General features: G+C 37.1%; 1 protein-coding gene across 4 annotated transcripts in view; it reads left to right on the forward strand.

The window, feature by feature from the left end:
* The window catches only part of Hormad1 (HORMA domain containing 1), a 25,168-nt gene that overhangs the window by 333 nt on the left and 12,709 nt on the right, over positions 1-12,126 (forward strand). For 2 of the 4 annotated variants that reach the window (XR_001232970.1, XM_013511410.1), the window contains exons 1-9: positions 687-926; positions 2,131-2,197; positions 2,736-2,880; positions 4,886-4,949; positions 5,631-5,667; positions 7,401-7,421; positions 7,781-7,807; positions 10,061-10,128; positions 10,793-10,944. Coding sequence is in view for 3 of the 4 variants with exons in the window: in XM_013511410.1 (XP_013366864.1) it covers positions 2,165-2,197; positions 2,736-2,880; positions 4,886-4,949; positions 5,631-5,667; positions 7,401-7,421; positions 7,781-7,807; positions 10,061-10,128; positions 10,793-10,944 (547 nt within the window). In the remaining variant the exon portion in view is untranslated. Of the gene's footprint in view, positions 1-159; positions 631-686; positions 927-2,130; positions 2,198-2,735; positions 2,881-4,885; positions 4,950-5,630; positions 5,668-7,400; positions 7,422-7,780; positions 7,808-10,060; positions 10,129-10,792; positions 10,945-12,126 lie in introns of those variants that run through there. The other 2 variants (XM_013511411.1, XM_013511412.1) reach the window with 2 other exon arrangements.

Below are 12,126 nucleotides of genomic sequence, written 5' to 3' on the forward strand. Positions count from 1 at the left end.
CACACACACACACACACACAAATTAATGAATATGATCATATATATACATATTTTTCTCATCTGTAGAATAGAGGTTCAATCCTCAGAACTTAAATAAATAAAATAGGGGTAATATCTGTGTGTTCCCCACAAAGTTTTTGTAGGAAGCAAAATAAAACGTAGTGAATATGAAAGCCCTTTGTCAGAGAGGACAAAATATTTATTTCACTATTTTTGATCCTGAAAACAGGGTTCCAGTCCTTATTCTTCTCCTAATTGAGTAGCTTGAGGTAAATCTCTTTATATCTGGGGTAGCCATTTCCTCTATAAAGACATCGAAGTTTATGAACAGTAATTATATATGTATTTATACTATGGATACGATTTATTTGTATATGTAACAATCGGTAAAGTAAGTTTGTACTTCTGGAAAATCTCCAACTCCCTACCTACTATTTTGTTTCTAAATGAGATGCAGATTATTGGGACAGCTACCCATTGTCCCCACAGGAATGTAGAGCGGGGAAGCAATCGGTTTCCCGAAGACAAAGGAGACCCGAAGGTGGAAATGGAACGCGTATCGGCTCCGATTTTTTCAGAAAGCAATCAGAAATTCATACGATGAATTAAAAGGTGACTGGGAACACTATGGTGAGTACACGAAAGCAATCACACAGAGAGGGCTTTGCACATCCAATTACTTAAACTTCGCGTCCAGCATCTGGCTTAAAACGGCTGCGTCGGCGCCCTCAGCAGATGAGCGCCTTGCGGACTCCCGGCGTGCCTTGCGCAGCTCTTGGCGGGAAAGGTGACCTCCAGCAGGGTCGAAGGTCACTGTTGCGCCAGGTCGTGCCGCTGGCGACCGTTGAAGGAAAGCGCATGCGCCTCAGGAGAGCGCGTGCCGCGTCGTGCAGTTCGTCTGGTCGCCAGCTCGCCTCACACTTTACGTAATATATAAGCGTGTTTCGGGGTGTTATTTCTACTTTTTACATTTTAATCTTTTTCTGTTGCCTCCCAGCCACTCTTAACTTTCTTAAGGTCTTAGCGCCGAGATATCTGAGGAGAAAATGTAGACTGACTGACTTTTCACGAGAGCTTCTTGGGACGGGGTCAGTGGCGTCGGCTAGGCCAGGAGCTGTCGGCATAAACATAAACGCGTCCGATAGCTAGACCCTGTGCTGGCGCTTGGCTGTACGCGCCAAGGCAATCGGGTTGGGAGCAACCAGAGCGACGCGGCAGGCACCGGCGAGGCACAGGGGGGCGCGCCCGCGCTGGCGGGCGCGCGCCGGGGGCAAGTCGCCAGGTTTGGGTACTTCGAACGTAATGCTCTTTCCAAATGAAAAGGTTTTTAAAGTGTGTCGCGGCGTTGCGCACTTGCGATTCCAGCTACTCGGGAAGCTGAGGCAAAAAGATCTTTAGTTCGAGGCCGGCCGGAAACCTCACAGTTGGGAGAGAAAGAGAGAAGGAGAAGAAAAAAGACCTGACAGGGCTGTCAGGGGCGTCTTCTCACCCCCTTGTGTGCAGGGTCGAGGGTGCTTGATGTAGTGACGAGAAGTTTGTGCTTTTAAAAAGCTGGGTGCAGTACTAGCTCATGGGAAAGTTGGGACTGGAGCATCTCTTGAGCTCTGGAGTTCGTAGCTAGGCTCTGTCTACAGAGAAATTTTTAAAAATCTTACAATTTCTTGGGCAGGGGCCATGTAGCCTTGTGGTAAGGCTCTGTGTTCAATCACCAACACCCCCACAAAAAAAGTCTTAACCGATTTATATGAAACATTTTAGTCAAATGACTTAAAATTAGGTCCTTACTCAAAATTGTGGCATAGAAATATGGACCTCTACATTTTTGAACATTTCAAGTAAAAAAATTCTTAAATTTGTTCAGCCGGGTGTGGTGGCGCACACTTGTGATCCTAGCATTGAGGAGGCTGAGGCAGGAGGATCACCTTGAGTTGAGGGCCAGCCTGAGCTACATGGTGAGACCCTGTCTCAAAAAACAACAAAATAAATAAGTAAATTTGAGGAAATATTTTTTTAAATGTATTCACACAAAATTCTGACTTTAATAAACTAGAATGTTGTATTTTTAGAGATCTAGAGGAGGAGGGGAGGGGAAAATAAATATATAAAATTAAAGCCTGTATTTGTCATAAGGTTGATTTAAAGAAAGCACTTTATCAGAAGAAAGATGGCCACAGCACAGTTGCAGAGGACTTCCATGGTATGATTTCTTGCATTTAATATGTTTATGTGATTTTATTATTTCTTAGTGTCAATTATATGAAAGTTGGAATCAGTTGTTTCAGGGTTTTATGATAACCCCATGATTTAAGAAAAAATATTTCTTAAACTTATAATGAATAGAGAAGTCTGTTGGATGTTTGGAATATTACATTAAATTGCAGTTCCAAATTTAATTTACATTAGGTATTAATATTGTTCCACTGCTTTGATGAAATTATTCTTAGCATTCTACCCGAAGCAAAAAAGCATCATTTATGTTATCTGTCCGTGTTTATGCACTTACAGTTAATCTGTAAGGAGGTTCTTAAGCACTTTTTGCACATTACATTTACGCTATTACTCCTTAGAAACACTTCCACATTTTACAAACCACTCTGCTTTTCTGGGGGTTACTAACCACTAGGGAAAGAATTCTTTGGGAGAGTACCATGTCTGTGCAAAATTGGATCTACTTTGAGGGAAATTTTATTTTTAATAAATATAAATAGAATGTTTTAATTTCTTTTGAATTTTAGAGTACGTTGGTATTTCCCAGTAAGATATCAACCGAGCAGCAGTCTTTGGTGTTAGTGAAGAGGCTCCTGGCAGTTTCAGTATCCTGCATCACATATTTGAGAGGAATATTTCCAGAGTGTGCTTATGGAACAAGATATTTAGATGGTAATGTAATGTTTATTTTAAGCTTTTTTTGATGTTGTTTTTGGCTTGCTCTAAAACTAAGTTTTGAGTTGGAGCTTGTGGTTTTAATAGAAACTTTATTAATATTATACACATATCTGGTAGTTCACTCATTTAAAATGTATAGCTCGTGGCCGGGGATATAGCTCACCGGCACAAGCATCTGCCTGGCAAGCGCAAGGTCTTGAGTTCGATTCCTGGTACTAAAAAGTGAAAAAATAAAATAAAATGTATAGCTTGGTGATTTTTAGTATGTTCAGAGTTGTGCAACTATCACTGCAGTCAATTTTAGAACATTTTCATTACCCTAAAAGGAAACCTTATATCCATTAAGTCACTATCCATTCCTGCCTAACCTTCCTAGTCCTAGGCAACCACCAGTCTACTTTCTGTTGCTATACATTTACTTACTCTGGACATTTTATACAAATGGAATCATATAGGATGTGATTTGGGGGGGGATTGGCTTCTTTTACTTAGCATAAAATTTTCAAGGTTCCTCCATGTTAAAACACAGATTAGTACTCCATCTTTTTTTTTTTTTTTTTTTGAGACAGGGTGTCACTCTGTAGGGTAGGCTGGCCTTAAACTCAGCAGTCCTCCTCCGTCAGCCTCACAAGTGCTGAGATTACAGGCATGGACCACCATGCCCAGCTCCATCAGTTTTCATTGTTGGATAATGTTTCATTGTGTGACTGTACACTGATAAGCATTTAGGCTGTTCCCACTTTTTTTTATATATCTATATATAATTTCACATTCACGCCCAAGTGTTAGGGTATCTAAAACTGTTTTTTGGGGGTTTTTTATGTACTAGACATTGCATTCTAGGCAGGCACTGTACCATTGAGCTACATTTTTAGTGCTCTACATTTTTTTAAAAGATACTCAGCTGAGTGTACTGGCACACATCTGTAATCCTAGCACTGAGGCAGGAGAATTGCAAGTTTGAGCCCAGCCTAGGCAACGTAGTGACTTAGAAAGATCCTGTCTCATAAAAAAAAAATTTTTTTTAAAGGCTGGGGATGTATGTCAGTGCAAAGGCCCTGTGTTTAATCACTAGTACTGCTAAATAAATAAATATAAAAAGATTTAATACCTTTAAATGCACTTATTGTAAATTTTCTCAAGTGTAATTTCACCTAGCATTACATTTTTAATGATTAAACAAATATAAATATTCTGTTATTTATGACTTTGTACAGAGGTAGTATATGTTCTTCAGCTATTTTAAGGAAGTAAAATAATACAGCTGGTTTATACTACAGTAATTTATTTCTCAACTTATAATACATGCATGATATGAACACCAGCTGTGTACTGGGCAATTTAAGTACTACGTTGTGGACACTGTCTTGTTAATTGATACTGAAATAAGAAACCTGAGGTGGAGAGATGCTCTCCGTCTTTTCCACTGCATGACATGTTGTTTCTTTGCAGGTTTCTTTGATAGCTAGTTAACTTCTTGGCAACTAGCAATATTTTACTGGAGTAATGGAAATATTCTAAGACTCTTGGATAACAATAGTATGAAAGCATTATGTCTAATGTTCCGTATCCTATAATTTTTTTAAATGAAAATTTTTCTACTTATCAACATAATCTTATTCACTATGAAGACATTTTATAAAAAGGATTAAAAGACTATTTCCATATAACCTTTCTTGCTTTCATTATATTAATAATACCAATCATTTGGAAGTTCCTCACCATTAGTAGCCGGGCATGGTGGCACACACCTGTAATCCTAACACTCAGAAGGCTGAGGCAGGAGGATTGTTGTGAGTTCGAGACCAGCTTGGGCTACAAAGAGGTCAAGGCTAGCCTGAATTGCATAGCAAGACCCTGTCTCAAAAAGACAAAAAAAAATAATAATAATATTAATAATAACAATAATACACTGTAATACACAACTAAAAAAATTGTTTAAAATTTGTAATTGTTTACTGTTCTTAAATAACTCCATATTTGTCTCATAATTTTTTAGATCTTTGTGTCAAAATTCTGAGAGAAGATAAAAATTGTCCAGGATCTACACAGTTAGTGAAATGGTAAGAAAAAATACTTAAAATAGAAAATTGTTCTCTAAATCAAATTAATTTTTTGTGTTAGATACTTTTCAATGTTTAACCAAATTTTAGTGATTCACCATTCAACCCTGGGCACCAGTCTTGCAGCTCTTCGAAGTTTTGTATTAAAATCTCCCTTTTCATTCTCCTATCCCTTATGTCATCATGTATTTCTGCCACATTGCTTGTTTCTCTTTTCTGCAGTACTAGAGATTGAACCCAAAAGTGCTCTACCACTGAACTACATTCCCAGCCCTTTTTATTTTTTATTTTGAGACAGGATTTTTTTAAGTCACTAAATTGTCCAACCTGGGCTCAGACTCATGATCTTCCTGCCTTAGCCTCATAGAGTACTGGGATTATAGGCTTGCACCATCATCCTAACATGTTCCTTTTTATCTTTCTTTTTCTTCTTTGTCTTTTCTGTTTTTCTCTATCCCTCTCTTTTATAATGCTGGTGATTGAACCTAGGGCTGTGTACATGCTAGGCAAACACTGTACTACTGAGATACTTGTTTTGTCTTTTTTTCAAGCAAGTTAATAAGAAAAGTGCTTTAGTAAGAAATTTTAGTATTATTTAGTAATGAGATAATGTGAAGATTTATGAAAACTTTTCTGTAATCCATTCAGTTTAAAAATGAATCTTTGATTTATTTTCTTTAGGATGCTGGGATGCTATGATGCTTTACAAAAAAAATATGTAAGTTATTATCTCTTTATCTTTTTTCTATAATTATATAGTCTAAGCCTGAGCTACATGATGAGATCTTAGTCTCAAAAAAATAATAATAATTCATCCATTAGTTTCACATGACTTGTATAATCTTGTTTGTATTAATAATTTAATAAATTATTTTTAATTAGGATTCAAAAATAAATATGTATTCTAGGTTACATTTTCACAAATTCTGAATTAATGAAATTAAGAAGGTTTTATAATAGCTTATGAACCATTTTCATAATTAGTGTAATTTTATACATGTATAAAGAAGTCCAGTTCTAGCAAAGTTGTGAAGATAAATCTCTATCCCTGGTTCCTAATCTTCCTTATTTTAAGGCATAGTAAATACTGAGAGCCTGCTAGGTAGGAACAGGGTAAGCTAACAGAGGTTAACAAAACAAAGGAAGTCCCATCTAACAGAAAAAAGTAGTCAATAAAACAATTGGATAGTCCCCAGTAGTTTTAGATGCTGTTAAAATTTGTAGAAAAACTATGTGATATATGGAGTGGTGGGTTAATTTTAGATAAGATAGTCAGAGCAGATTCTCTGAAGAGATGATGTTTAAGCTGAGACCTGAGTGAGAAGAAACCAGCCAGGCATTAGTTTGGGGAGAGAATATTCCCAGCAGAGCATCAGAATTATAGAGGAGTTTAGAGTTCTGGAAACACAGCTAAGACCAGTGCACTTTGACAGCAGTTGTGCAGTTGTGCAGTGGCATCAGATGAGCATGGGAAGATAGACAGGGCCAGAATATTCAATGCTGTGTAGGTAAGGAGCTTGGATTTTATTTCAGGTACAAAGAAAAACCATTTGAAGGTTATAAGTAGAAAAGCATCACTTGATTTATGTTTTAAAATTTTTTTAAAAATCACTTTCCGGGGCTGGGGATTTAGCTCAGCGGCAAAAGCGCCTACCTGGCAAGCACAAGGTCGTGAGTTCGGTTCCCGGTACTGGAGAAAAAACCAAAAAAAAAAATCACTTTCCTTGTTAGAGAGTATATTGAAAGGTAAATAAGATTGGAAATAAGACTAGAGTAGTACTTAAGCCATTACTCTAAAGTCCTGAGAGGTAGTGATAGGGTAAGAGCATGGAGGTGAGATTCAGAATAGATTTGGGAGTAGAAATGATTGGATTTGTTGATGTATTGGTTGTGGGATATAGGGAAAAAATTGGAACTTCAAGGATGACTCTAGATTTTTGGCAGATCACTTAAGTGGATGAGTTTCTGTTCCTCTGGTCTCCAAAGCCTCTTTCCTTTGTTAAATACATAGAGTCCTGTGCTCCCTACTTTTTCTTCTTTTAAAACCATGTCTCACATTGGTGATGCTTAATGTGTTAATTCACAATATATTTTCTTTGAAACTGTCTTTGCTTAAGTCAAAGAAATAAAATGCTAGTGTGAATTTCAGCCATTAACAAGTCAAATAGAATTGATATTTGAAGGAATAGGGAACCATATATAAAGTAATGACTATGGAGAAAGTCTCTTCTCTAGAAAGATTGTTAATAAGAATAACTGTTGAAAGAGGATAAAGAATTCTCTTTTTGGAGGGGTACAAGTGATTGAACCCAGGACCTTACACCTGGTAAGCATGTGCTCTGTCACTGAGCTACATCTCTAGCCCTTAAAGTAGGACAAATAATTTTTTATGATTCATAATGAAAAACTGTTTTATAGAATACAAGATTTTTGTTCTCTGTTTTATTTCAGCTAAGGATGGTTGTTCTAGCTGTAAGTACTTTAAAATTGTATATCTATGGCGGCGGGGCGGTTACTGGGAATCGAACTCAGGACCTCATGCTTGCCAGGCAGGCACTGTACCACTGAGCCACATCCTTGGCCCAAAAATTGTATATATTTTTAAAGACTATTAAACTCAGCCTTTTCATTAAGTGATAGTGAAACTATCAATTGATTATGTCATTTTATTCAAACAGTTGATTTATTCAATTGGAAAAAGGTAATAATATCTTGGGGAGTCATTTTGTTTTTGTTTTGTTTTGCTGAGTTCACTTCATAGTCTAAATATCCCGTTTAACTCTTCCTGAGTCCTTAACCTCAGTAATTCAATTGTAAATTATTTTAAATAGGTATACACCAATCCAGAAGACCCTCAAGTAAGTATGGTTGAATTAGTAAAGAAATAATACTCTTACTATCTAAAAGTAAAAATCTATTAATATTACATTCCTTTTAATTATGTTTTAATCAATGTACTTTCATATATTTTCATGCTTAAGCCTTATAAAACTTTTCTGAGGTAGTACTTATATTAACATACTTAAGCATAGTACATAGTACATGAGATATACTACATGAGATTATGTAACTGATTCCAATCCACAAAACATATAAACTGTTAGAAATAAATTTGCTTTTTTTTTTTTTTTTTTTTTTTTGTACCAGGAATCAAACTCCTGACCTCAGGCTTGCCAGGCAAGCACTTATGCCACTGAGCTATACACCCGGCCCTAGAAATAATTTTCTAATTTGTGGTTTCTTAAAATATTCCTTATCTGGAATTATTAGAAGGTTTAAGTTTAGGGAAAATAACTTAATTCTTAAGCTTTGAATATTTATTCTAATCCAGGTACATTTACCTGTTCATCTGACAATTAAGAGAGAAGGGTGGATAAGAAATGAAAGGGAAAGCAAGGCAAGGAACAAGGGAGAAAAATTTACTAAGTGCTTATACTCTACTAGGCTCTGTTCTTAGGAACTATAAACCTATTATCCCTAATTTATTCACCACAGCCTTCAGAAGCAATTACCATTGTCATCCCTACTTTCCAGATTAGGAAATCTAGATATAAGATTTTTTGCCTAAGGTCAAAAAGTAAAAGTAACAGAAGTAGCTTCTGCTAAGTATCTTCTTTCGCAGAAGTAGCAAAATCAGGATTTCAACCTAGAAAGCTATGTCATCATTTAGGTTCTTAACCATTATATTGCAGGTGGTACAATATAATGTTTCACTCAGTCATGAAGAAGCAGATTTAAACTGATTTGAAAGGGGGGAGGGAAGGAGGGAGGGAAGGAGAGAGAGACTGATTCCATCCCCGTGTGAGCGCTAACATATAAAGGAAGCAAAGTATTCCAGGTTTCAGGAGGGCTAGAAATGTGTCCTTTATCTGATATTCATGCCAGCAGTTAGTATGTAATGTATGACCAAATGACAAAGTTGATTATTTGAGCAAAGGTATACATGCAAGAGACAGAGTCAAGGTGGCACATACCTGTAATCCCAGCACTTGTGAGGCTGAGGCAGGAGGACTGCAGTGAGTTCCAGGCCAGCCTGAACTGCATAGTGAAACCCTGTCTCAAAAAGAAAAAAAAAAAGAGAGACAGAGTCAAACTGACTTTTATAATTGACCCATTCTTGAGATTACCCGTTAACCCAACCCATTAATCAGTGAATGAAGGCTGGGTGTGGTGGCGCACGCCTATAATCCCAGCACTTGGGAGGCTGAGGCAGGAGGATCGTTGTAAGTTCGAGACCAGCCTGGGCTACAAAGTGAGTTCAAGGCCAACCTGAACTGCATAGCGAGACCCTGTCTCAAAAAGGAGGGAAAGAAAAAAATCAGTGAATGGATCAGTCTACTTATGAGGGCAGAGATTTCATGACCTAATCCCTTCTGAAAGGGTTTACTTTAATTCCTGGCTTTTACTTCTTACTACCTATAATGGAGGTTAAATTTCAACTTGAATTTTGGTAAGAACATTCAAACAATAGCAGTGTCTTAATATGCTTTATGCTGCTATAACAGAATACCTGAGATTAAGAAATGTATAAAGTACAGAGATCTATTTCCTAGACTTCTGGAGGCTGGGAGATCTAAGGTCTAGAGGGTGCTGGCATCTTATGAGGGCCTTCTTGCTGCATCATGGGGCAACGTGGTGGTCAGTCTCATCCTTTTATCAGGAGCCCACTCCCACCATAACTGACCCATTCCCATGATACCAGCATAATCCATTTGTGAGCTCAGTGATTACCTCTTAAAGGTCCCACCCTAAACACTGCTGCATTAGGGATTTTTCAAAAACACTTGAACTGTTGGAGACACATTCAAGCCATAGCATTTAACCACTCTTCTGAGATCTGCTGTTTCCCTTACCTACCTGCTAAGAAGTTCCTAACATTTGGTATGAACAACATGCATTGCAATGAGTGGGAGAACAAGGATCTCTCCATGACTAAATTCTAAATCCCAGATTATGGAAATTAGCTGAGGTTTAGAAGCTTCATAGGACCAATGGGGTTAATATGTCAGAAAAACTATTGACTAAATGTTAAGTCATACAAAAATAGTAGATAGCTATTTACCAGCTAGAATGATATATCAGATATATAACTGCAGTGTTTTTCATTTAAGACAATTTCAGAATGTTACCAGTTTAAATTCAAGTACACCAAAAATGGACCTGTTATGGACTTTATAAGGTATTGTTCTATAATTTTCTCTTTATCTTACATACTACCATTTATTCATTAATGCTATGTTGTTAAACTTCAGGATCGTGGGGGTCTGGGTACTGGGATCAAACCAGAGCTTTTTATATGAGTTACATCCTCAGCCCTATTTTATTTTTTGAGACAGTCTTGATAAGCTGTGTGGCTGGCCTCAAACTTATCCTCATGTCTCAGCTTCCTAAGTAGCTAGTGTTACAGCTGTGTACAATTATGCCTAGCTAACTTCAGGATTCATTGTGAAACTTCTCAAATCTCCACTCAGCCATCAAGGTGTAGCTGTCAAAATAGAGTAGTGCCTTGGAGTAGCTACAAAAATAAGATTCTGTGGCTAGTTATATACTATTTTAATTGTGGAAAAGGACGACTTAGGTGATTAGAAACAATAAAAATCCATCATTTGGTTTCTTTAAACACCTTATATAAATACATTAATTTTATTTGTATAAAATTAAGTTTTGGTTTAGTTATGATATACAATAATGTATGTTAATAGTGATATTAAATTTTTTTATTTTGATATTAAAGTTTTATAATGGTAACATACATAACTTAACAATTTAATTCTATAATAAAAATAAGTTTGGGTGTTAAAAGTGACTGTTTTTATGAAAGAAACTGTCTGATTCTCTTCTAGTAAAAATCAAAGCAGTGAATCTAGCATGTCATCTGCTGACACCAAGAAAGCAAGTATTCTCCTCATTCGAAAGATTTATGTACTAATGCAAAATCTGGGACCTTTACCAAATGATGTTTGCTTGACCATGAAACTTTTTTACTATGATGAAGGTACTGTTTGCAATATGTCTTGTTTTAATTGATACCTGTGTTTTTATTATTGAAACAGTTTATTTCTATTCCAATTTTTTTTTGACAGATTTCATTCTGTTTCTTGTGTAAAATCTCTTACGTTGTAGCTACTGCTAGAGCTTATCCTCTGGACAGAGACTCTGATGTGGGTTTTCACAAGTTGGTCAGTGAGTTCCTGGTAGGGAGACTTGGTGAACAGTCTTTTTCCAGCTACCGGTTAGGTAGCTGTAAGTCTTGGAGATGGCACCAAAGGTGGCAGAGGAGGAGAATACTTAGCAAAATTGCCCACAATAGCAGTGCAGCCCCTGGCAGAAGTGTAACAGTCATCAGTATGATCCAGCAGCAGCAACAGCTTCTTGGGTACATGCCTATGGAGCAGGGATCGGATGTACCAACACAGAACCACAGCAGCCTGTCACCTTAGAAGGGACACTATGTTGCTTGCCTGTCTTGTTCCCCAAGCAGCCTCCCCGCTCAGGGACAATGGAGAGCTTGGCCAGGATGATGGTCCCTTGAATGGCAGTGGCTACTTCCTTGGAACATTTTATACCCAACACAACACCAAATTAGTGGTGATTAATGCCTTGAACCTGGTTTGCTGGCCAGCATAGGTTTATGTTTTATGTTCTAGCTGACATTATGCAAGAAATAAAAGGTATAATATTACATATATATGTTAAGGGAAATACAGTACCTATATGTTCTTAAAGGAGAAGAGATACATTTCCTCCAGGGGCTTAATCTTCATGTCCTTGAACAGCTTTCCCAGTTTGGTGACAGGAATCCACTCCTTGTCCTCAGCATTACCACTACAAACCCCGTGGCCTCAGCCTGGGTGCCCAGGGCCTCCAGACCCTCCTGCTGGACCAGCATCATCTGCCATTTGGTGTTTCTCCGAGGAGAAAGCCCAAATATTGTTTATTTAGCACCTAAAGTATTATGTATTTTTTGAAATTATAAAATTTACATTTAATATCAGTATTTGAAAAATGAAAGATTTGGAAGACTTCTCTGCTGAGGAACATATCCATGTGAAGTATAGCTTTACTCATAATTTTAAAAATGAAACACACCAATTTTCACTTTTCAGATTGGTAAAACTTGTAAATTTATTGGTGGGGTATGGAAAGGCAGCCACTTTTATATATTTGTGTGTGTGTG

The sequence above is a fragment of the Chinchilla lanigera genome, unplaced genomic scaffold (genome assembly GCF_000276665.1).
Source record: "Chinchilla lanigera isolate Chin_1 unplaced genomic scaffold, ChiLan1.0 scaffold00012, whole genome shotgun sequence".
NCBI classification, from domain to species: domain Eukaryota; kingdom Metazoa; phylum Chordata; class Mammalia; order Rodentia; family Chinchillidae; genus Chinchilla; species Chinchilla lanigera.